The sequence below is a fragment of the Muntiacus reevesi genome, chromosome 13 (genome assembly GCF_963930625.1).
Source record: "Muntiacus reevesi chromosome 13, mMunRee1.1, whole genome shotgun sequence".
Classification (NCBI taxonomy): Eukaryota; Metazoa; Chordata; class Mammalia; order Artiodactyla; family Cervidae; genus Muntiacus; species Muntiacus reevesi.
The window spans coordinates 67,076,676-67,102,865 of NC_089261.1; the positions used below are offsets into that span (position 1 = coordinate 67,076,676).

Genomic DNA, 26,190 nt, shown 5'->3' on the forward strand with positions numbered 1-26,190 from the left:
TTAAAACAGCCCAGCCTGAGAGCTAAATGGCACTTTACAGTTTTGATCACTAGTTAGGCTCTCAGGCTAGAGTCGTTCACTCAAATAATCTTGGTGTAAATAAAACAGTTTTGGAAATCCAGTTTGTTATCTCACATCAGATAACTTCAGATAACTACTAGGAAATCAGAAGCCATAAGAATTACTGCTAGAAGGGTGCATATTACAACATTCATTTGTAAAGGATACCACCCATTTTATAAAGGATGACTGAAACTCATCCCTCCTTAGTCTTGAAGACATCATTGGAGGATTCAGCCCACAACCGGTAAAAATGACTTGGTGTCCTCAACTAGTTCTTGTAAGTTTCCAAAGAAGGTAGGACTATGTGCAGTAAGTCTCTGTAAATGGTTACTCGAAAGAGTTTCAGTGTTTAAGGCCACACACTTGCTTATTTGAGAAACTGACATGTGAGGGCCACCTTTCTCCCCCAGCGTGCACACAATGATGTTCAAATACACACGATACTGCCATCGGTACACTGTTCAGAAGCAAAACTGAGAATGGGTGGGTCCTCCCAAACCAATTTGGGTGCTCCGATACAGAGAGAGGGAAGTCAGAATTCCATAGGAAAAATCAAGATCCAAATAGCATGTGAAGCAGAAAAGATCTTAAGTGACCTTTCAGTTGAAGCCCCAGCACAAGGGCTAGATTCCAGGAGGGCACCCATTCATCTCCCTGCGGAGCAGAACCAGAGCCCATGTCCTCTGCTTTCTGAGCTTGAGTGTAACTATCCACATCACACACAAACAATCCTTTCTGAACTCACAGCTCCTCCACCCCTTCCCAGGTCTCCCCTTGACCCCCAGGCCTGATGCCCTCACCTGCAGAAAGCAGTGCCCAACCGCGGTGTGCTCCGGGAGCGTGGCGTTGTACACCTGCTTCAGGAAAACGGGTTCGTTGTCATTCACGTCGTCCACGGCGATGCTCACCAGGCAGGTGGCCGAGAGCGGGGGCTCTCCGAGGTCGTGGGCCACCACTCTCAGCTCTACGGCCTCCTGGGCCTCCCGGTCCAGGCTCCGGGCAGTGCTGATCACGCCACTCTCGGGATCAATGCTGAAGGCCGGTCCGCACTCAGCGGGGGGCCTCGGAGCCTCCGGGCTGCAGAGAGCGGGGAGAGGGAGCAGCGCGTAGCGCAGCCTGGCATGGTCGGTGCCAGGCTCATCTGCGTCCGAGGCGCTGACGCGCAAGACCGCGGTGCCGGGAGCCGCGGCCTCGGACACCGAGGCCCAGTAATGCTCCTGGCTGAAGAGAGGCGGCTGATCATTGAGGTCAGCAACCCGGAGCAGCAGCGTCTCCTCGGTGCTCAGCGGCGGGGATCCCGCATCCGTGGCCACCAGTCGCAAATCATACAGGTCTCGGCTCTCCCTATCTAGGGGCCCCTCGACGCAAAGGAAAAATACCCCTGGGGAGCCTCCGGACCGCAGCACAAAGGCTCCCTCACCGCCCTCCAAGGTCAGCGAGATGCTCCCGACCCCGAGGCCTCCACTGAGCTCCCAGGCGGCCTCCTCGTCCTTCTCTGGTTCACCTTCCGCGTCTGACACCGAGACCCGAGCCACATAGTCGCCGACTCGAGCGCCCTCAAAGACGCGTGCGGCGCCTCCCTCGGTGAGGAAGAGAAGATGAATGGCGGGCCGGTTGTCATTCACGTCCAGCACCGCGATGGACACGCGCACGGTGGCGATCTCGGGCTCCGCGCCTCCGTCGCGGGCCTCCACCACCAGCTGGTGCCAGGCCTGCGCCTCGCGGTCCAGCGGCCTCTGCACCCGCACCACGCCGCTCAGCTCCTCCACCATGAAGTAGGCCGCGTCGCCCAGCGTCCCGCCGCCACCCCCTGCCCCGGGCGCCTGCCGGGAGCGGATGCTGTAGCGCACGTGGCCGTTGGGGCCCAGGTCACGGTCGGTGGCGCGCACGCGACAGACCTCGGTGCCGGGCTGAGCGTCCTCGCGCACCGCGGCGCGGTACTCGCTCTCCTCAAAGACCGGAGGATTGTCGTTCTCATCCAGCACGCGCAGTTCCACTCGCAGGCGGCCGGTGCGCCGCGGGCGACCGCCGTCCCAAGCCTCGATCTGCAGCTCGTGTGCCGCCACCGCCTCTCGGTCCAAGCGCCGAAGCAGCACCACGTCCAGGGGCTCAAGGGACGACGAGGACGGCGGCGACCCCGGGGCCCCGTAGCGCAACTGGAAGAAAGGTCCTGCGGGGTCCTCAGGCAGGTTGGACGGTTGCACCAGGGTGTAGCCCTGTATGCTGAAAAGCCCAGCGTCCGGGTCTCGGGCGCCTGGCAAGCGGAAGGCGGTACCTGGTGGGCTAAGCTCGGAGACGTTGAGTTGCAGGGAGTCCAGAGGAAAGCGGGGCGAGTGATCGTTCACGTCGTTGACTCGGATCTCCACCTGCACCACCGCGCCCAGCAGCGTAGCGGCCACGAAGCTGTAGTGGTCGCGCCGCTCGCGGTCCAGGCGCCGCGCCGTGCGGATAATGCCTGTGTCCGGGTGCACTTGGAAGTCGTCCAGCAGCGGAGAGTCATCGGAATCCTCCGACAGAAAGAAGCCGCCCCCCTCCTGCTGCTGCTGCGTGGCCGGCAGCCCCGCGCGAATGTCGCCGACCAGAGTGTCCGGAGGAAGGCCCTCGTCCACGGAAAGGCTGAGGTTGAACACCTGGGCAGACGAGCCCGAGGCCGCCCACAGCCACGCGTGCACGCAGAGCCGGAGCAGGAAGCGCTGCGCCCCGGCGCCGCCGCCCTGCCTCCCGCGGGGTGACCCTCTGCTTCCAGGGAGCAGGAGGCGTTTCCAGGCTGGACGACCTTCACCCATCCTCCGCCCCGAAAGGCTCCTGTCTTCGGCAGCTCCTTGGGAAGGCTCCCGGGTAACTGCTAGCTTGTGGCGGAGTGGCAGAAAAATCCAGGAGCCTCTTCGGTGTCTAGCCAAAGAAGAAAAGACTTTGTTTGGCAAACAAACCGACAGACACAGGAGTTCCCGCGGTTACATCTGCAACTGGTGAAGATGTCCTCCGCCCGCAGCTCGCGCAGACAGGCTGGGGGAGCTCAGGCCGCTTCCGCCGCTGTCAGCCACCTTTTGAGCCCCTGGATCTCTTTATACGAGTCTCATCTCTTTTTCTCTCTCCTTTTATTCCTTTTACATCTGTTCCTTGTTCGGCTCTGCTGGTCGTTTCCCCCTGGTAAAGTCAGGTGCATTATTTCCTTTGCCCAAAAGGATGAAATTATTTAAAGCGCGCGCACACGGAGAAGCAGGGGGTCGGGCCGGGGAAGAGGGGAAGGTACGGGCGGGAGGGCGCGGGGCCGGAGCCGGAGGGAGGAAGGGAGAGGCGGATCCGACTGCGGCGCAGTCAGCGGCTCCGGGGCGGCCGCGCCCGCCGCGTCTCGGGGCGCCCGGGACCGCGCGCCTCCCCCCGATTCTCCTCCGCGCGCCGTGACGCGGCCGCACACTTCGGCGAACTCCCACCTGCGAGGCGCAGCTGCAGCCGGGCACGTTCCTGGTCAGGCTGGGGGCGGAGGAGAGGAGAGCAAACGTGAGAAGAGCCGGAGATGGGGGCCGTGGGGCGGGTGGGGATCGCGCAGGGTGGGCTAGGCGTGAGAGTGGCTAGGGGTGGGGAAGGCGAGGGGGCAGCCCTCCTAGCTCCATCCCTGAGACTGGCTCTGCCGCGGGCCTGACGCTGGGGAGCTCCCGCCGAGCGGAGAGGGCGGGGGTTATCATTACCCTGGAGAGCCAAACTTGTGTTCTCCATGTGGCGAGAAAGACTCGTCCCCAGCGGAAGGACAGATGGAGTCAAAGGCCGATGCACAGCTGGGGCCAGAATGACTGCAAAGGGGGAGAAGGCGGAACTTGGAAAAACCTTCGAGAAACCCCGAGAAATCTGTGACACACACGGTGCAAACCAAGCTTTATTACGCCGCGTGCCGCGCGACGTGTGAGCGACTCATCGCTCCCCTCTGCTACCGGCGATGACGACAATAGGTTCGGCTAGCGAACACTCTTTATGCATTCAGCGCCATCACAACACTTCCAGGATGGTTTACGACGCTGATTTATGGGCAGAAAGACGGGGCAGCCGAGGCCATCACCTTCCCAAGCTCCACCATCGCCGCTGAGCAGGGAAGTTTGCAGGCGGAGCAAACTACTGATACCACTTTCAAAGTAGCTTGTGTCTGAGCCGGAGATTATCAATGAATTGCTATAGTCGCGAGTTTCCCTTCAATTATCCGTAATAATAGGTAAAAATTGATAAATTGCCTCTCTTAAAAAATGCCCGTGGAAAGACTCTGCCCTCTTAAGGATGGCTTGCCATATTTAGCAAATGGTTTCTGCAATTTTGCATTTAGACCAGAGGAAAGGCTTAATTTCCTGGATACTGTTGCTCTCCTTTGTTGTTGTTTAGTCCCTAAGTCCTGTCTGATTCTTGAGACCCGATGAACTGCAGCGCGCCAGGCTCCTCTATCCGTGGGATTTCCCAGGGAATAATCCTGGAGTGGGTCGCCTTTCCTTCTCCAGGAGATCTTCTGCTCAAATGACTGAACCCACATCCCCTGCACTGGTAGGTGGATTGTTTATCACTGACCCACCAGAGAAGACATTTAAGGAGCACCAAGAGCCCTGAGTAGCAGTCCCTTACAGCAAGATGTCTTTTTAATATATATATATTTGCTAATCTACAGCCACCCATCATCCCTATGGCTGATAAAATAACAATAAATTTATTTTATAGCAGACACTTCCCTATGTATGGAGACATTATTGAAACAAATTCAGTGCCTCTTCACCAATGTATCTTTTCCACTGAGATTTGTTAGCAGTCTTTAGTCTCTGTTAACCTCAGCCTCTGAAATCTCACCCTCACTAGGCCCCCTGTCCCCTTGTAAGTGACCCTCAAGCAAGCATCCAGACTGATATTTTTAAAACTAACTCAAATCATGTCATGCACACCCCCAACCCCACCCTCCCCTCTTAGAACCTGTCAATATATTTCCATTATACTTGGATTTTAATTCAGATTCCCTTCAAACAGTGCAGGACTCTACCTAGCATGGTGCTGTCCACCCTTCTGACCTCACAGCTGTACATCCAGCTCTACTGCCTTCTTTCTGACCTTAGTTCCTGTTGTGGGCTGAACACTTGGGTCTCCCTCAAAATTCATGTGCCAAAATCCTGTCCCCCGTCCAGTGTGATGGCTTTAGGAGGGCAAGTTTTGAGGGTGATTAGATTACTTGAGGTCATGGGATTAGCGCCTTTATGTGAATGAGGAGAGGACCTGAAGCTCTCTGTTCCTCACCTGCTGTTGCTGCTAAGTCGCTTCAGTCGTGTCCGACTCTGTGTGACCCCATAGACAGCAGCCCACGAGGCTCCCTCGTCCCTGGGATTCTCCAGGCAAGAACACTGAAGTGGGTTGCCATTTACTTCTCCGATGCATGAAAGTGAAAAGTCAAAGTGAACTCACTCAATCGTGCCTGACTTTTAAGCGACCCCATGGACTGCAGCCTACCAGGTTCCTCTGTCCATGGGATTTTCCAGGCAAGAGTACTGGAGTGGGGTGCCATTGCCTTCTCTGCTGCTCCTCGCCGTGTGATAGAAAAAGCCAGGGACCCACAAACAGGAAGAGGCCCACCAGAAGTTGACCATGCTGGCACTCTGACCTCAGACTTCCAACCCCCGGAGCTGTGAGAACAAGTGTCTGTTGTTTATAAGTGACTTCCACCCCCAACCCAGCATCAGTGACTCAGTGGACATGAATTTGAGCAAACTCCCTGTCCTTCCCGGACAGGGAAGCCTGGCATGCTGCAGTCCATGGGCTCACAAAGAATTGGACACAATTGAGTGACCGAACAACAACAGTCTATGGCACTTTGTGACAGCAGCCCTAGCGGACAAAGACGGCTTGTACATTTGAGTTATGACACCCTGTCTGTGCCCGGGAGTTCTTTCTTCTGATTTGTGATGATCTAGCTGTTTCTCACTCAGGTCTCAATTCAAATACCAGCTGTTTGGAGACCTTCCTTGACCACCCTACCTACCTCAAGTGGTTTCTCCACCTTAAACCCTGCATCCTTATATTAGATTTCACTCACAGCATCTGTCAGCACCTGACATTAGTTTGTTTTATCCTTTTGTTTATTAGATCATTGTAATCTCAACCCTCTTCAGGCACTTTAAGTGCTGCTTTATCCCAGTACCTAGAAGAGTACTACCATAGTGTGGCTTTATTCACTAAATGTTGGATGGATGAGTGAATGGATGGTTGTTGAATTGAAGAATAGATGGAAAGATGAGTTGTTGAAGGAGGGGATTGAAACCATAACTCAGAATTAATTGGCGTGAGATCTTTTATTGTGGTGAATTGTATCTTCTCAGTTTACTCATTTTGAACATTCTATGGAAATTTACACTTATGTTTTAACTTTTTCCATTTATTTTGCTAACTATATCATTATCAAATATTTACTTGAGTCTAAAGATAAAGGAAAGGAGCTAGTTTTTCCACATCTTTCACTGACACATTCACTGTAAACAGTGGTTTAGTTTAGAAACAAATGGGAAATCAGGAACTTGAAACATCTATTTCCCCATTCATTTTTAGGCTTTCTCTTTCATCATGTATAATTCAAGGTCTCCTACCCATTTCACAGTGTCTTTTTTTGAATTCCTGAGCAGCCTTCTAGAATTAAGAATTTAATTTAGTTGAGTAAAAAAAATAAAATTATGTCTCAAATATGCAAAAATTAATTTTATATAGCACAGGAGTCAACAGCCTGTAAGAACTAGGTCCAGAGCTGACCCTCTTGAGAGAAACATCAGGGTATAACTAGCAATAATTTGCGTTTTGAAGCTGGGCAGCACTGGTTCTGTTCTATAATTTGGGACAAGTTATTTCAATCTCGATAAGCCTCAATTTCCCCTTCTCTAAACTGCAGATTAAAATATTTAGCTCTCAAGGATGTTATGAGCCTTAAAGGAGACAATGTATGTGGACCAGCACATAGAAGGCATCGAGTAGATGTCACTTCTCTTGCCCTCTGTTGTTTGCATGATTAATATTTTAGGGGTAAATGTTTGGGGTTAAATGTTTGGGAATTATCAGTACTATCAAACTCTAACTTCTTAGCCCCCTTGTGTATTAGGAGAGGAAAAATATAAAATTCCTAGATTCATAAACAGAAATTATCATGGGCAGAAATAGCAGATTTTCCCTTGGTGATACTTGGTTTAAGTAGTACAGGAAGTCCATCATCAAAAACTTTTCCTCACAGCCTGTAGATAGTTCATCACTTTGTAACAGTTAACTTAAATAGTCTAAATAGATAGTAAGGACCTGAAGAATCTCACATGAATCCTTCGGGAAAGGAATTATAATTTTTATCCCCATCTTACAGATGAAGTAACTGAGGTTCAGGGCACTGCACGTAACTTGATCAAAGTCACATAAGTATATAAGTGGTGGTATACCTGCTGTCCATGGTTTTCTGAGAACTTCACTGGTGATTTATCATCTCTGTGACCTTCATTATCATCTCCATGAAAATCTGTCATGCTTGTCATGCTTCTGAGTTCTCACTGAAATCCACACAGTGAGATAGAGTTTTTGAAAGACCTTGGAGAACTACAAAAAAGAACTCTGGACATGTGCTTGGGTGAATGGCAAAATGGCACAGGAGAGGTGCCTCAGTGAAGTGGCTCCTTCGGGACTCAACAGAAAGAAGCCAACTATTTAGAAACGGTACTAAAGGCAAGTGAGGAGAATTGTGTGGAATGTGGAGGGGTTTCTTCCCTTCTGCTTCCCCAAGGGGAAGACCCTCTGAAGTTAGGAAGGATGCTATGACTGCAGGGCGGAACCTTGCCACCTTTGGTTCATATGCCATCTTTCTAAAAAGATTAACTGAAGACTGTTTGGAGTGTTTAATTCAGGGTTAAATTTTATACAGCAATTTGGCTAGGCCATGGTTCTGAGTTCTTCAGTCAACCACTAGTCTACATGTTGTTACAAAGGTATCACATGGATGTAATTAAGATCTATGAGGAGGGAGATAATCTTAATGATATGGTAGCCCTCACCTTATCAGCCAGGTGAAAGCCTTCTGAGCAAAATCTAAGGTTTTCCAGAGAAGAAGGAATTGTGCCTCAAGACTATTACTTAGAGATCCTGAGTTTCCATCCTACTGGCCCGCCCTACCAGTTTTGAACTTGCCAGCCCCCCACTATCCTTTAAGTCAATTACTATATGTTTCTTGGTTCTGTTTCTCTGGAGAACTCTAATACAGAGCTTTATAAAAGGAAGTGATTTAGTGTCTAATATCAAAGTCTGTATTTCATATATACATATATCTTGTGTTCATAAAGGTTTAAAGTCATGATCCTGGACATGATGAGGATCTTGTCCAGATAGACCATGTCCATTTAATACATGCTAGATAATCCAGCATACCTCCCTACCTTAGGACATAACCCATCCCAAAGAGATAAATGATAGTTTTTTCCTTCTTTTTGGTTTTGAGAATTGATTCTATACATATCCATTCTCTTCTCAACCCAGCAGAATATGATTTAATTTTATAGAGTATTGGTCTCTGTTTTTGTTATCAAGGTATAATTATTTCCTCTGGTTCTTTGGGAAAATGGAGAAAAACAGGTCAATAATTTCTTTATAGAAATATTTCATCATGTGATTGGGGAGAAGTATAACATGGTTTATCATTAAGTAGATTTGGATATACTATATCAAATCATATTTTTCAAATCTAGTAGAAGCTGGAATGTAAGAGTTACATACTAAAGTTCTCCCTACATTTGAAGATTATGGTATCATAGGCCTGAGACAGAAGCCCAGCTAAAGTAATTCCTGCCCAATTTTCCCCAAGTTTTCACTCTCTCCTAAATTATTATCCCTCCTAGTAACTGGTAAGGCATACCAACTTCTCCCCACTCCATTTACCAGGTCCCAGATGGACTACAAAGGCCAATCAAACATGTTCAAACACATAGCCTTTAAAATCTGACTTTTTTGACTTGTCTTTGGTACACACACACACACACACACACGCACACACTTCTTGCTTTCCCTGAAAGCCTTTCTTCAGATGAAATGATCCCAGCTTCTTATTTCCCCCAACCTTTAATCATTTTGTTTCTGTTCTATGAACTCTTTCCAATTACCCTATATATTGTACAAGATGTGGAAACCAAAACCACACACCATTTTCTAACAGGATCTGTGCATTGCCAAATCTAGGGAGGCTGACTTACTTTTTCAATCAGCAATCAAAGCCAAGTCCAACAGGTTCTTAACAAGTAGATGACTGAACAGGTGTGACACCCCCATTCCAATAAAGCAGCGGCTTGTGAGTAGATAATTATTCAGTCTGGAAAGGTAATTGACTTGCTTTCACTCAAAGGGATTTTTAGAATATTCATGTATTTGTGTAAGGCAGCATGAAGGATATAGCTAGCGAAGAAAAAGATAAGCAGTGTTTAATCCTGCCCATATTTTTCTAGATGTAATTGCTCTTTGTGTGAAGTAAAGAAAGCCGATCTGCTTCCTGGGACAAAGTTCACTGAAATACATATACATAATGTATCTTACAATAATTCCAGGCAAGAGAAAGCAAAGGAAATATCCAGAGCCCTGCCAATCCCACAAATATTCAGTGAGAAAAACACCTGGATTCTCCCCAAGCCACAGCTGTTCCGTGGAAAATGCCTGGATCCCATTGAAACAAGGCAGTCAGGGAAAAAAGCCACATCCGGCCCAGTGTGTCTCCTTAATACGACAGGCACACATGAATCCTATTTGATCAAGACACAGTTATTTTGGAAATAAGTAGATCCTGCTGGATTCAAGCATGGTTCATGACTAGCACACACAGATGGAGATGTACTGGGTACAGATATTATCTGTGAGAACTCCCTCAATGCATAGACATTTGGTAAGAAAACGTGTGCCACAGATTTTCGGCCATCTCAGTATCTCGGTTACTTCTTTCACGGAACATATGTGGATCTGGCAGCGTTGCTGCTTGATTAAGTTTGCCTGGATCACACAGGATCTGTTTTGCCCTGACTCTTTAGATTTAGCAGTGTGTGTCTGCAAAGAGAAAGGCAAACCTGAGTGTCAACCTTATTCATTAGAATGATCAACAACACAGCAGTGAAGTCACAATAGAAGTGTTCCAGGCCTTTCTGAAAACATGTGAATTAAGGAAAAACTTTCATCTCTATCATCACAATTTACATTTCGTGCATATTTTCATCTTTTCTGAACATAAACATCTTCTGTGTCTAAGGTAACATTTTCATTACATTTTCCAAAAAATTTTGAGCAATTCATGATAAAAATACTACGATCAGTCCTGAAACAAACCTGAAAATTAGGCAGATACTTACACAAATTAAATAATCATTGAATTTATCTACTTCAAGGCATACAGTTCTCTTATAGCTACTATAATTTATAAGGAGTGGATCAGTGCTTCATAGTTTTAAAGATGCTTTTAAATTGCAGTCCAAGCAAATTCGAAGGAGAGAGCTTGTGCTTTGAGAAGCCACAGACTTGGATTCTGAGGGCTCTAGAACCCTGAGGTCCTGGGAGAGTCTCTTCTACTCAGAAAATTTCCCAAGAAACAGGACTGCCGTCCCTGGAGAGGCCACGGTAGAAACTGCTCCAAGAGTTCAGGGTCTCCTCAACTTGTTTCTGTTGACTGCCAATTTCTTATTTCCTATAACTATTTGTAACCAGTGCAAAAAAGAGAGAAACAGAGGAATGAAATTCCAGAAGCTCTGGAAATGCGTCTTGGCAGATGCATTTAGTTAATAAACCATCATCCTGCAGCTAAGCAGGCCTGAATCCCACAGTCAGTGATCTCCATCCTTACCACTGCACCCTGTGTTTAAGCCATCAGCTGGGTCCCAGGGCACCCACAGCAGGAACATCACTGCCTTTGCTGGACCTTCTCTTGAAAGACCACTTCCTGTCTCTGAAAATATATTTTTTTTCCTCTCTGCCTTCATGGACTTTTATCTCTAACCCTTTGCTTTATTTATAAACCCAGCTTCTAAGTTTTTGCTGTGTGTTTTATCTTCAAGATCTCCTTTGAAGGCCTTCAGACTCTTGTCTCATGTGTTTTCATCCACCTGCTTCACCTGTGGGTTTTGCTCACTGCTCTTTCCTTCTTTTAATCCTTCAACTCCAATCTAGGCATAATGGGGAAGCTTAGACATAACAGCCATTTAAAAAAATGCCGTATAGAGGAAATGCTTAAAAACCCAAATGATAAAAACCTTCAAGGACACAGATGAACGTTAAAAGCTCGGAAGCAAACAGCAGCAATCTAAAGGCTCATTTGTGAGCAAGTGTGCATCGCAGCTCTTGAGGGAAAAGGCAGAACTGTACCAGGCGACAAAGTGGCCACAGCTGCCAATCCTTGAACTTTGCAGGTGCCCAGAGTGAAAGATTTCAGTAACCCAGCCCCTTCTCTGCAAGCATGTCACCAGCAACAAAGCCATGGTCACCAATCCAGGTAATCTGAAGGATTATTCGGGACCTCCCTTCCTCCTGCTCCTAGGCAAGGAAGACATCCATGCCCTAATCCCAAGAAACTTGCATGACCAGAGGGACTTTGCAGATGGGGATTAAATCACAGATCTTGATGTGGGGAGATTGCCTGGATGGGTCTTCATGAGTGAAAAAGGAAACAGGGTCAGAGTCTGAAAAGGAGATGGGACAACAGAAGCAGAGATCAATATGAAGGGACTGTGTGGGAAGTACTCAGGCAGCCTGTTACCTAGTCCAAGCTCGTTCTCCTGGCGCAAAAGGCCAGTGAATGGGAGGAGCTGGCAAACCAATGTCTCAAAAGGATGCCAGGTTCTTCTATAGATCAGAGATGGGGAGAAGAAAGGAACAAAGTAAAAAGGCCATTAATGTTACAAATATCTCCTAGCTTGGCAAGGTGGGGGAGATGTGTTAATTTCTTCCTTCCTACCATCTACAGGTGGACAGAGGTCTGAACAAGCGTGATTCAGTTAACAGAGGGGAAGGATTCTCTGAGGCAGGCCATTACATATAATAACAAAAGCAAGACAAAGAAAGTTCCAACATGGAGTCAGAATTGACTTCTCCCTGCAATACCTCTATAGATGGAAAAGGCAAGGAAGCAGATTCTCCTCTAAGCACCCAGAAGGCTCACAGCCTCGCCAACACCTCGATTTTGGCCCAATGAGGCCTGTGTCGGCCTTGTAACCTCCTGAACTGTAAAATGATGCATGGGTGGTGTTAGGCCATGAAGTGTGTGGTGGTTTGTTAGAGCAGCAATAAGAAACGAGTACAGCCCTGGATCGTGCCCAGGCGCAGGGAAAGCGCACATCAGCCACGGGGGCTGCTCGGGCTCTCCCACCCCACAGTCCCTGGCTTTGCCCCCCGTTTTGTAAATGATAGCTCTACGGTAGCTGAGCTCCTTTTATAGCACTGCGCGAGCGTGTCGTGAGGCGCTCGCTCGGCGGCGGGCTGCTCTGTGCTGTATGCGTATGTGAAAGTGAAGTCGCTCAGTCCTGTCCGACTCTTTGCGACCCCGTGGACTGTCGCCCACCAGGCTCCTCCGTCCATGGGCTTCTCCAGGCATGAGTACTGGAGTGCGTTGCCATTTCCTTCTCCAATGCGCTTATGCGCTCCACCCAAAAAGCAGCGGCGTCACTGCCGTCTGTTGGGTCAGCCCCTGGAGGATACAGCGTGTTTGCTGCCACGGCTGCGGCGCCAGCCAGGAGGGAATAAGCGTGTCTGCAGTCCCTACAGCTCCTCGAGCTTTCTTCCAGTCTCCCTGCTCGCGCCTTGCCCACCGTGGGTTTAGCGAACAGGGCGCACAGTGAGTGAGACCACAGGAACAGGAGGAGAAGCAACACACAAGGCCAGTCTGTCCTCTTCTCTGCCTTCTCTCAAGTGAATTCCAGCGTTTCCGGTGCCTCTGTTGTCTCTCAAACATCTAAGTTCTCGTGGCAAAGGAGGCGGAAGGTATCACAGCATTGCTTTTGCTTCCTGCCAACAATATCTCAAGGGATTAATTCCAGCTGGACATCTGGGGAGATTCATTTCAGAGAAGGTGTTTCTTACGATGTCAAATGAGTGTTTTCCCTCTGATTGAAATACATTGTTCAATGTTTTATTCTTGTATGAAATGTTTTAGAAAAATATCTGCAACAAAAAAGCACTTCTGTTTAAAAGGTTAAAGGAATTCTATACAAATAAAATCCAGTCACGATTATTAAAACCTTAACTAGATGTGCATTCAGAGCACAATTGAGAGGTAGCCACGATTTATCTAAGATAGAGAAGAGAGTCTTTGGGAAAGGTTAGTTTTAAAGCAGTGCCTGGCCCAAGAGCTGGAAAATGGTATTCTGGGTCTGTTGTGGAGAGAAATAAATCCTGAGTGTGGAAACAATCTAAGTGTTCTATAATCAGCCATGAAATTGACTCAGTGGGGATTGCTGGCCTAACAGTAGGAAACCTGCTAACACACAGGAATCCCTTCCCTTTCATCCTCAAGTTCTCAAATACCAAGCAAAACCAGACCAGTTACCTTACCTAAGATCTATAGCTTGCTAGAATGATCTCATTGGTCTGTGTCCCTGATGGGGACTCCAGTTGTTGATGCAGGGACAGGAGGGGAGGAGAATCTGATAGGAGGAGACATATTGCCTAATCAGGCACATCCACCAGGCCAGCTGACTTCCCTTCTATTTTGAGAAGAGCAATTATTTTAAATTGCTGTATATCAAAATGACTTTGGGCCCGCAAATACAGCAAATCAATAAACTGTAATGTGAGTGTCTCCAGCTACTTTATTTAAAAAAATATATATGAAAAAAAGAAAGAAACGGCTCATGCTGCTTCCTTTAAAATTGAAGCAGGATCACAATTTAAGGCCTTACAACAGTAAGCAGGTAGACAGAAAGCATACTACTTTGGAAACTTTGGACTATATAGAAAAACTGCTTTATAAGTTTGCTTTTAAACCCCATTAAATTCTGGTGAAAAGTTTTGTGTTTGAGGGGAAAGGACCTGATCTCTTTTATAGAAGTGGTAGAAGAATGTTGTTTTTCAGTCGCTCGGTTGTATCTGACTCTTTTCGACCCTATGAACTAAAGCAAACCAAGACTCCCTGTCCATCACCAACTCCCGGAGCTTGCCCAAACTCATGTCCATTGAGTCAGTGATGCCATCCAACCACCTCATCCTCTGTCGTCCCCTTCTCCTACTTTCAATCTTTCCCAGCATCAGGGTCTTTTCTAATGAGTCAGCTCTTTGCATCAGGTGGAAAGTATTGGAGTTTAAGGATAAAATAGAGGGATGCTGGATAGTGGATGTGGCATGTGAGAGAGCAGCTAAGAAGGTGCCAAGAAATCTCTTGACTGTGTCTAATATTTACCTGAAGCATCAACACAACCTGAAAACACAACCAGAAAAATTCGTCTGCCCAAACTGTCCAGACCAGAACTTAAGGAGGGGTGACCAAATACTCCATTTGAAATGTGGTTTATAAAGAGAAATGCATCCAAAATTCCAAATTAGGATTTTAAAGGAAAATTTTGGAATTTATATTTAGATTTAGCAGCCCTGAGGGGGAATAGAGTGTTGATTTATGAAGCTAAGAGAAATTATGAGCAGCTGGAATATTAAGGACACATTGTCAGAGGGACACTTTCATTCCAACTTGGACTGAAGTTTTAGAACTTTCCAATGTCATGATTTGGACTCATAAAATTTTGTGTGTGCATGCACACTCAGTCATGTCTTACTCTCTGTGATTCCATGGACTGTAGCATGCCAGGCTCCTCTGTCCCTGGAATTTTCTAGACAAGAACATTGGAGCAGGTTATCAGTTCCTTCCCAGATGATCTTCCCAACCCAGAGACTGAACCCATGGTCTCTTGCATCTACCTGCGTTTGCAAGCAGGTTCTTTACCAGTTGAGCCACCATAAGATCTTAGAGGTTCCTATCTAGTCAGTTTGAGGAAGTGTTATAACCAACCCTTGGATTATTTGATTGATAGAGCAGTTAAAAACATAGCAGTTAAAGATAAATACAAAAGAGTAGTTAAATTTTATTGTTTTATTTTTTCTTTAGACATTTGTTGTTACTGTTCAGTCGCTCATTCCTGTCCAACTCTTTGCGACCCCGGGACCGCAGCCCACCAGGCCTCCCTGTCCTTCACCATCTCCCAGAGCGTACTGCAACTCATGTCCATTGAGTCAGTGATGCCATCCCACCATCTCATCCTCTGTCATCCCCTTCTCCTCCTGCCTTAGTCTTTCCCAGCATCAAGGTCTTTTTTAAAGAGTCAGCTCTACACATCAGGTGGCCAAAATACTGGAGCTTCAGCATCAGTCCTTCCAAGGAATATTTAGGGTTGATATCCTATAGGATTGACTGGTTTGATCTTCTTGCAGTCCAAGAAACTCTCAAGAGTCTTCAAAACCACAGTTCAAAAGCATTAATTCTTCGGTGCTCAGCTTTCTTCATGATCCAACTCTCACATCCATACATGACTACTGGAAAAACCATAGCTTTGATTATATGAAATTTTGTTGGCAAAGTAATGTCTCTGCTTTTTAAAACTCTGTCTAGGTTTGTCATAGTTTTTCTTCCAAGGAGCAAGCATCTTTAAATTTCATGGCTGCAGTCACCATCTGCAGTGATTTTGGAGTCCAAGAAAATAAACTCTGTCATTGTTTTCATTGTTTCCCCATCTGTTTACCAGATGCCATGATTTTAGTTTTTTGAATGCTGAGTTTTAAGCCAGCTTTTGCATGCTCCTCTTTCACTTTCATCAAGAGACTCTTTAGTTCTTCTTTGTTTTCTGCCATAAGGGTGGTGTCATCTGCATATCTGAGGTTATTGATATTTCTCCCAGCAATCTTGATTCCAGCTTGTGCTTCACCAGCCTGGCATTCTGCATGATGTACTCTGCATATAAGTTAAATAAGCAGGGTGAAAATACACAGCCTTGACGTACTCCTTTCCCAATTTGGAACTAATCCATTGTTCCATGTCTAGTACTAACTGTTGCTTCTTGACCTGCATACAGGTTTCTCAGGAGGCAGGTTACGCGGTCTGGTATTCCCTTCTCTTTAAGAATTTTCCAATTTGTTGTGATCCACACAGTCAAAGCACTTTAGTACTCAATGAAACAGAAGTAGATGTTTTTCTGGAACTCTCTTGCTTTTTCTATGATCCAATGGATGTTGGATATTTGATCTCTGATTCCTCTGCCCTTTCTAAATCCAGCTTGAATATCTGGAAGTTCACGGTTCACATATCATTGAAGCCTAACTCAGAGAATTTTGAGCCTTACTTTACTAGCGTGTGAAATGAGTGCAATTGTATGATAGTTTGAGCATTCTTTGATAGTGCCTTTCTTTGGGATTGGAATGGAAACTGACTTTTTCCAGTCCTGTGGCCACTGATGTGTTTTCCAAATTTGCTGACATATTGAGTGCAGCATTTTCATAGCATCATCTTTTAGGATTTGAAATAGCTCAGCTAGAATTCCATCACCTCCACTAGCTTTGTTCATAGTGATGCTTCCTAAGACCCACTTGAATTCACATTCCAGGATGTCTGCCTCTAGGTGAGTGATCACACCATCACGGTTATCTGGGTCATTAAGATCTTTTCTGTATAGTTCTTTTTTTTTTTTTTTCCTGCTGGTTTGGTCCATTTCATTTCTGTCCTTTATTGTGCCCATCTTTGCATGAAATGTTCCCTTGGTATCTCTATTTTTCCTGAAGAGATCTCTAGTCTTTCCCATTCTGTTGTTATCCTTTATTTCTTTGCATTGTCCACTTAGGGAGGCTTTCTTATTTCTCCTTTCTATTTTTTGGAAATCTGCCTTCAAATGGGTATATCTTTCCTTTCTCCTTTACTTTTTACTTCTCTTCTTTCTCAGCTATTTGTAAGGCCTTCTCAGACAACCTTGTTGTCTTTTGGCATTTCTTTTTCTTGGAGATGGTTTTGACCACCGCCTCCTGTACAATGTTACAAACTTCCATCCATAGTTCTTCAGGCACTCTATCAGACCTAATCCCTTGAATCTATTTGTCACTTTCACTTAAAAAAATCATAATGAATAATTTTTGAAATCAAAAGACATTTTAAAAGAATATTGAATGAAAAGAAATTTTGAAAGCACTCTATTAATTCCAGAAAGCTTGGCTGTCCAGCTGCAAAGCTCTTCCTGATGTAAAGCATCTAAATGAATATAAACTTCCTCTTATGTGCTGAGCTCACAGACAGAAGCTTAAAGCAATAAGAATAATGTCTCAGAGTGGAAAAATACATAATTATCTTCTATGTTATTGGATGACTAAATTACTATGCTATAAATTATCTTAACCGCTTTTTCTTCAAATTTGTATAAAAATTGCATTTCCTTACTTCTTGTAGAGAGTTTCTAAATATATTGGTTTCACTCCTGATCACTTTTTAGTTTTTTTTCAGCCATCTTTAAACCAACATAAAGATGAACAATTTAAATCATTGATTTCTATCTCTCTCTGTTTGAGGATTTATCTAATATCACTCTCCTGTTGTAGAGACAAACAAGATGCCTGGCCTTTGTGAGGATCCAGTCATCTACTCCATACATAAGCAGATTATGTATTGGACCCTCACAAGAGTCAGTGAGTCAAATTTTTCCAGTTTGCACTCCAGAAAGTCATATTTTAAGCATTTGTATTAAGCATTCAAGGAATAATCCAATAGACAAAATTCTCTGTCTAGATGAACTCACATCTGCTCAGGGAAGTAGATAACTAAAAAAATAATTACAAGATAAATAATGCCATAATAAGGTGAAAATCAAAGTCTGGCTGGGCTTAGAGGACAGCTTCGCTTCTGTGCAAATCCAGTCCAGCTGAGACTTCAGTTCTTTATTTAGTTACTGGTTTACCGTCTGGTCAGCCTCTGCTCTAAAATGTCAGATTCTTGTGTATTTTATCTACTTCTTTCTCCCCAAGGCCCACAACAGTACTGAATTAATGCAGGTTGCCATTGTTTCAAATCTATAGGTTCCAATCTCAGTTTGGTCTCCATAGCTGTTCAATAAACTCATTTATTTTCAATTTATTTATTTTTTTAGTTGAAGGATAATTGCTTTACAGAGTTTTGTTGTTTTCTGTCAAACCTCAACATGAATCAGCCATCAGTTCAGTTCAGTTCAGCCGCTCAGTCGTGTCTGACTCTTTGCGACCCCAGGAATCTCAGCAAGCCAGGCTTCCCTGCTGGGGTCCAACCTCAGCAGAATCCAGGGGGTACCCTTGGGATGAATGGCATCAGTGAGAGAAGAGAGAGAAGACACGTGAGACCAGCCTTGATAGGGCCAAGTCTGCGAGGGAGAGAGAGAGAGTGACCAGACGGGGGTTTGCAGGGTCTGGCCATGCTTTATTTTTTACTGTAGCTTTTATACCCTGAGTTAGTACATCTCTAAGAGGAAGATGGTTTAACATTACACCAGCTTATTCTTCACGAAACCAGGGTGTTTTCTGCATACTTCTTTGTTTATGAGGGTCTTGTACATTATCTTCTGGCCTTGGGGCCCATTAACATTTTATGCAGGTCAGGTGAATGTAAACCTATTTTCCAATTCTGTGGTGACCTTAACTGAAAGGTAGCAGTCTCATAGGGCAACAGTACAGAGTAGAAGTACAACCTTGTTAACATAAAAATTAATCCTTCTGCAGAAGTTGTCAGTTGAGTTTATCTAAGAAGTTTACCCTACACTGACTCTGCGACTTTGGTGAGGCAGCCTCTGCCTAGCACTTCTGGGTGACAATTAACAACTGTTTCATTGTCACCACACTAGGGCTAAGCTCTTATTTTTCTAGATCTATAACTATATTAACAATGGTTTCTATAACACAACCTTAGCACATTAAGAGCAAAAACACAGCAAGCAAACATCAACCCAATAACCACCTTTAGATAATTTTTCTTATGTTTTCTAATAGGACTCCTTCACCCCCCAAAAAGGCTCTATATCTATTAGGGCCTTTATATGATCAGGTTCTTTATGCTGTTTTATGATTAGGGTATTATGAGCAGTACATAATGTACATATGATTATGGTACATATTAGTACCAAGGGCATAAATGCATTTGCCAAACAAACTAAAATACCAGCAAAGGAGTTTAAATTAAAACACTTCTTTGACCCTGGATAATCTCATAAAATACCACCACCCAGGAAACTTGTTGATTAAAGCTCTAAATTGATTCTTATTTGAAAAGAAATCAGGGAAGGCCTTCTGCCTGTGTCACAGAAATTAGGGAGTAGTCTATTGTAACAAGCATCAGAAAGACAGATATCATCTTTAAGGTGAGTGACTGGGGGCAACTTTTCGGAATCCCTGAAAACCTGATCCACCTTGCCTGTCAGGTCTTCTCCTTCATGACCTTGTCACAGGTGTGATCTCGTGTGCCGGTTCCTGGCACTTCTCTGTCCATCACCACCTCCCAGGGTTTACTCAAGCTCATGTCCATCAAGTCGGTGATGCGATCCAGCCATCTCATCCTCTGTCCTCCCCTTCTCCTCCTGCCCCCAATCCCTCCCAGCATCAGGGTCTTTTCCAGTGAGTCAACTCTTCGCATGAGGTGGTCAAAGTACTGGAGTTTCAGCTTCAGCATCAGTCCTTCCAATGAACACCCAGGACTGATCTCCTTTAGGATGGACTGGTTGGATCTCCTTGTAGTTCAAGAGACTCTCAAGAGTCTTCTCCAACACCACAGTTCAAGAGCATCAATTTTTCGGCACTCAGCTTTCTTCACAGTCCAACTGTCACATCCATACATGACCACTGGAAAAACCATAGCCTTGACCAGATGGACCTTTGCTGGCAAAGTAATGTCTCTGCTTTTTAATATGCGATCTAGGTTGGTCATAACTTTCCTTCTAAGGGCGTCTTTTAATTTCACGGCTACAGTCAGAATCTGCAGTGATTTTGGAGCACAAAAAAATAAAGTCTGACACTGTTTCCACTGTCTCCCCATCTATTTCCCATGAGGTGATGGGACCAGATGTCATGATCTTAGTTTTCTGAATGCTGAGCTTTAAGCCAACGTTTTCAGTCTCCTCTTTCACTTTCATCAAGAGGCTTTTTAGTTCCTCTTCACTTTCTGCCGTAAGAGTGGTGTCATCTGCATATCTGAGATTATTGATATTTCTCCCGGCAATCTTGATTCTAGCTTGTGCTTCTTCCAGCCCAGCATTTCTCATGATGTACTCTGCATATAAGTTAAACAAGCAAGGTGACAATATACAGCCTTGACATACTCCTTTTCCTATTTGGAACCAGTATGTTGTTCCATGTCCAGTTCTAACTGTTGCTTCCTGACCTGCATACAGGTTTCTCAAGAAGCAGGTCAGGTGGTCTGGTATTCCCATCTCCTTCAGAATTTTCCACAACTTATTGTGATCCACACAGTCGAAGGCTTTTTCATAGTCAATAAAGCAGAAATAGATTTTTTTTTCTGGAACTCTCTTGCTTTTTCAATGATCCAGCAGATATTGGCAATTTGATCTCTGGTTCCTCTGCCTTTTCTAAAACCAGCTTGAACATCTGGAAGTTCTCAGTTCACGTATTGCTGAAGCCTGGCTTGGAGAATTTTGAGCATTACTTTACTAGCATGTGAGATGAGTGCAATTGTGCGGTAGTTTGAGTATTTTTTGGCATTGCCTTTCTTAGGGATTGGAGTGAAAACTGACCTTTTCCAGTTCTGTGGCCACTGCTGAGTTTTCCAAATTTGCTGGCATATTGAGTGCAGCACTTTCACAGCATCACCTTTCAGGATTTGAAATAGCTCAACTGGAATTCCATCACCTCTACTAGCTTTGTTTGCAGTGATGCTTTCTAAGGTCCACTTGACTTCACATTCCAGGATGTCTGGCTCTAGGTGAGTGATCACACCATTGTGATTGTATGGGTCGTGAAGATCTTTTTTATACAGTTCTCCTGTGTATTCTTGTCACCTCTTTTTAATATCTTCTGGTTCTGTTAGGTCCATACCATTTCTGTCCTTTATTGAGCCCATTTTTGCATGAAATGTTCCCTTGGTATCTCTAATTTTCTTGAAGAGATCTGTAGTCTTTCCCATTCTGTTGTTTTCCTCTACTTCTTTGCATTGATTGCTGAGGAAGGCTTTCTTATCTCTCCTTGCTATTCTTTGGAACTCTGCATTCAAATAGGAATGTCTTTCCTTTTCTGCTTTACTTTTCATTTCTCTTCGTTTCACAGCTATTTGTAAGGCCTCCTCAGACAACCATTTTGCCTTTTTGCATTTCTTTTCCATGGGGATGGTCTTGATCCCTGTCTATTGTACAGTGTCATGAACCTATGTCCATAGTTCATCAGGCACTCTGCCGTAGGTATACATAGACTCCCTCCCTTTTGAACCTCCCTCCCATCTCCCTCCCCATCTCACCCCTCCAGGTTGATACAGAGCCCCTGTTTGAGTTTCCTGAGCCATACAGCAAATTCCCATTGGCTATCTATTTTATGTATGGTAATAGAAGTTTCCATGTTACTCTTTCCACACATCTCACCCTCTACCCCCCTTCCCCATGTCCATAAGGCTATTCTCTATGTCTGTTTCTCCATTGCTGCCCTGCAAATAAATTCTTCAGCACCATTTTTAGATTCCATATATATGCATTAGTATACAATATTTATCCTTCTCTTTCTGACTTACTTCACTCAGTATAATAGGCTCTAGGTTCATGCACCTCATTAAAACTGACTCAGATGTGTTCCCTTTTATGGCTCAGTAGTACTCCATTGTGTATATGTACCACAACCTCTTTATCCATTCATCTGTTGATGGACATCTAGGTTGCTTCCATAGGTTGTATATAGTGCTGCAATGAGAAATGGGGTGCATCTGTCTTTTTCAATTTTTGTTTCCTCAGGGTATATGCCTAGGAGTGGGATTGCTGGGTCATATGTGGCTTTATTCCTAGTTTTATAAGGAATCTCCATACCGTCTTCCATAGTGGCTTATCAATTTATATTCTCACTAACAGTGCAAGAACATTCCCTTTTCTCCACACCCTCTCCAGCATTTATTGTTTGTAGACATTTTGATGAGGGACATTCTGACTGGTGTGAGGTGATATCTTATTGTAGCTTTGATTGGCATTTATCTGATAATGAGCAAATAGCTCATAGCTATTACAAATAGATGAGAAAAAGAATAGAAGTGAAAGGCAAAGGAGAAAAGGAAATATAAACCCATTTGAATGCAAAGTTCCAAAGAATAGCAAGGAGAGACAAGAAAGTCTTCTGAAGTGAACAATGCAAAGAAATAGAGGAAAACGATAGAATGGAATAGTCTAGAGATCTCTTCAAGAAAATTAGAGATACCAAAGGAATATTGCATGCAAAGATGGGCTCAAAAAAGTACAGAAATTGTGTGACCTAACAGAAGCAGAAGATATTAAGAAGAGGTGGCACGAATACACAGAAAACTATACAAAAGAGATCTTCATGACCCAGATAATCACGATGATGTGATCACTCACCTAGAGCCAGACATCCTAGAATGCAAAGTCAAGTGGGCCTTAGGAAGCATCACTACAAACAAAGCTAGTAGGGATGATGGAATTCCAGTTGAGCTATTTCAAATCCTGAAAGATGATGCTGTGAAAGTGCTGCACTCAATATGCCAGCAAATTTGGAAACCTCAGCAGTGACCACAGGACTGGAAAATGTCAGTTTTCATTCCAATTTCAAAGAAAGGCAATGCCAAAGAATATTCAAACTACTGCACATTGCACTCATTTCACAGGCTAGCAAAGTAATGCTCAAAATTCTCCAAGCCAGTCTTCAATAGTATGTGAACCGTGAACTTCCAGATGTTCAAGCTGGATTTAGAGAAGGCAACCAGAGAGGGAGCAGAGAAACCAGAGACCAGGTTGCCAACATCTGTTGAATCATCAAAAAGCAAGAGAGTTCCATAAAAACATCTACTTCTGCTTTATTGACTACACCAAAGCCTTTGACTGTGTGCATCACAACAAACTGTGGAAAATTCTTACAGAGATGGGAATACCAGACCACCTGACCTGCCTCCTGAGAAATCTGTATCCAGGTCAAGAAGCAACAGTTAGAAATGTAAATGGAACTATAGACTGGTTCCAAATTGGGAAAGGAGTATATCAAGGCAGTATATTATCACCCTGCTTGTTTAATTTCTATGCAGAGTACATCATGTGAAATGCCATGTTGGATCAAGCACAAGCTAGAATCACCGGGAGAAATATCAATAACCTCAGATATGCAGATGACACCACCCTTATGGCAGAAAGTGAAGAGGAACTAAGGAGCCTCTTGATGAAAGTGAAAGAGGAGAGTGAAAACGTTGGCTTAAAACTCAACATTCAGAAAACTAAGATCATGGCATCTGGTCCCATCACTTCATGGCAAATAGATAGGGAAACAATGAAAACAGTTGCAGACTATTTTTTTTTTTTTTTTTTGGGGGGGGGGGGGCTCCAAAATCACTGCAGATGGTGACTGCAGTCATGAAATTAAAAGACATTTGCTCCTTGGAAGAAAAGTTATGACCAACCTAGACAGCACATTAAAAAGCAGAGACATTACTTTGCCAACCAAGGTCCATTGAGTCAAAGCTGTGGTTTTTCCAGTAGTCATGTATGTATGTGAGAGTTGGACTATAAAGAAGGCTGAGGGCTGAAGAATTGATGCTTTTGAACTGTGGTGTTGGAGAAGACTCTTGAGAGTTTTTTGGACTGCAAGGAGATCAAACCAGTCAATCCTAACAAATCAACCCTGAATATTCATTGGAGGAACTGATGCTGAGGCTGAAACTCTAATACTTTGGCCACCTGATATGAAGCACTGACTCATTAGAAAAGATCCTGACGCTGGGAAAGATTGAAGGCAGGAAGAGAAGGGGAAGACAGAAGACAAGATGGCTGGATGGCATCACCAACTCAGTGGACATTAAGTCTGAGCAAGCTCCAGGATATGTGAAGGACAGGGAGGCCTGGCTTGCTGCTGTCCATGGGGTTGCAGAGTTGGACATGACTGAGCGACTGAACTGAACTGGAAGCTAAGAATACTGCCATCTTGTGTTGGGAGAGGAAGGTGGAAATCTAACAGATCCCACATTTTTCCATTAACAAGAGCTGAGAACTGGAGAGATCCTCTCACTATTCTCCTTCCCTTAAAATTAACAGCCCTTTCCTCACTAGTAGAAACTCCAGATTACAAAACTCTACATTCAGTGTCTCTACTATTAATTAGCCTCTTCTGTAGAATCTTATTGATTTCCCTCAACCAGATGATTTAGGATATTTAAGGACACATTTTGCAGGCTCAGGTGTCTTACTGGCCCAGAGAACATTTTTAAAGTTTTAAGAAACTCATAAGAGCTCCAGGTCATGGCTGTCAACTCTATGAGGGCAGAAATGTACTGAATGTTTGCCAAGATAAATGCAAAACAGGGCAGGTAGTAAGTCTTAAAGAACTGTTGATTGATTAAATAAATGAATGACTACATGTATAGCAGATATGGTGACAATTTTAAACGTGGAGGCAACTGTTTTTCTCATATTTTGGAAAGCAGTCAGTTCATTTTGAAATTTTAAGTCCATCTTGAAACATTCACATGTCCTTTAATCTTGACCCAAGCACCAGCAGCGCCTGGAAACATGCTACGCTAAAGGCAGGGCTGAGAAAAAGTAATAATGGATGTGCAGAGAAGTGAAGTGTCGTGTTCAAAGGTATATCAAAAATAGGCTCAGAGCAACTTCCCGAGGTCACTGCAAGGAGAGAGTAGGCATGAGTGGGCAGAGAGAAAATGAACATTTAGAAGTTCACCAACTCTTTATGATATTGCTTTGGATAAAAGCTTCATCAAAATCTCTCATTTCTTTCTTTATTTCTGTTTCTCAGTTATTATTTCACCACACACACTAACTTATTTTTAAGAAAGTCTGTTCTCAGGATGATTGTTTTCAAACGGCTTAGAACTGGGTTTCCACTAATCAGTGTTCTAGCTGCTGGAGACTTCTGTGTGTTGGTATAAAGAGAGCTGTTTTGAAAGGTCATTGGTCATGCTAAAGCTCATCTGTATCTTGTGACATCATAGAAAAATGCTTTATAAATGACTTGTTTTTCACAGAGTCAATAACTAATTACCAGTTTGTACCCTATAAATAAATCAGTATCGAAAAGTAAGTCTGAGTGGTTTCATTGTGGAAATGATTAGCTGACTGACCAGTGAACAGACCCTTGGATTACTACTTGGCTTACTTGCTCTGGTTACATTTCTTTTTTAAATTGCTTCCCCTCCCTCCATCCTTATCACGATAAAATACACACATAGAAAAGGTCAGACAAGGATAGTCGAAGATGTGAATTTAAAAATCATTGATTCTAGAAAATGTTTTTGACTTCTGACTTGTTGAGAATATGAAGCAGTTTTCAGGACACAGAACAGAATCCTTGAAAAGTTGGTTGGGCAGCCTGACAATTATGTAATTCACACTCACAGCAATAAACTGAAAAGAGAAGTACTTGCAGAATGAAAAAATGGCACTGCTCCACTAGTGTGTTTGAAACAAGTTAACATTGTCTCTGAAACTCAATTTTCCTTCTTGGTCTTCTTCATGGATTTTTTTTTTTTTTTCTTCAAAGAAACTATTTATTTATTTATTTTTGGCCATACCACACGGGGATTGAACCCAGGCTCTGGAAGTACAAACGTGGAGTCCTAACCACTGGATCTTCAGGGAAGTCCCAAAGATCTTTACCGTTTTAAAAAATTAAGTTTCCAAGATAAAGGAACTTCCCTGGCCACAGTAAGGACTGTGCCCAGGCTGGAGGCCAATCCCAGAGGAAATCCAGGCCCTTCTCTCTGTTTCCCTCTCCCAAGTCCCACAGAAGCTGGCTCCTCTTGGCTAAGTTGTCTGTGCTACTTTTGGCTTGTTTATACACACAGTGTGATTCTGGCTGGTCCAGGGAGCATGGGATAGTCTATTCTTAACAATATATTCCCAATTTGGGTGCAATAAATTAAGATTTTCATGATTGCTGAGTCTTGAACAAAACACAAATATCGGTTGCCTGGTAGAGTTGAAAATCAAA

At 44.3% G+C, this 26,190-nt stretch overlaps 1 protein-coding gene across 1 annotated transcript in view; it reads right to left on the reverse strand.

Annotated features, from left to right (window-relative positions):
- The window catches only part of LOC136145497 (protocadherin-23-like), a gene marked incomplete at its 5' end in the record, with an annotated part of 197,197 nt that extends 194,183 nt beyond the window's left edge, over window positions 1-3,014 (reverse strand). Inside the window, one exon of the mRNA XM_065903806.1 lies at window positions 864-3,014. Coding sequence (XP_065759878.1) covers window positions 864-3,014 — 2,151 coding nt within the window. The remainder of the gene's footprint in view (window positions 1-863) is intronic.
- Between the last annotated feature and the right edge of the window lie 23,176 nt (window positions 3,015-26,190).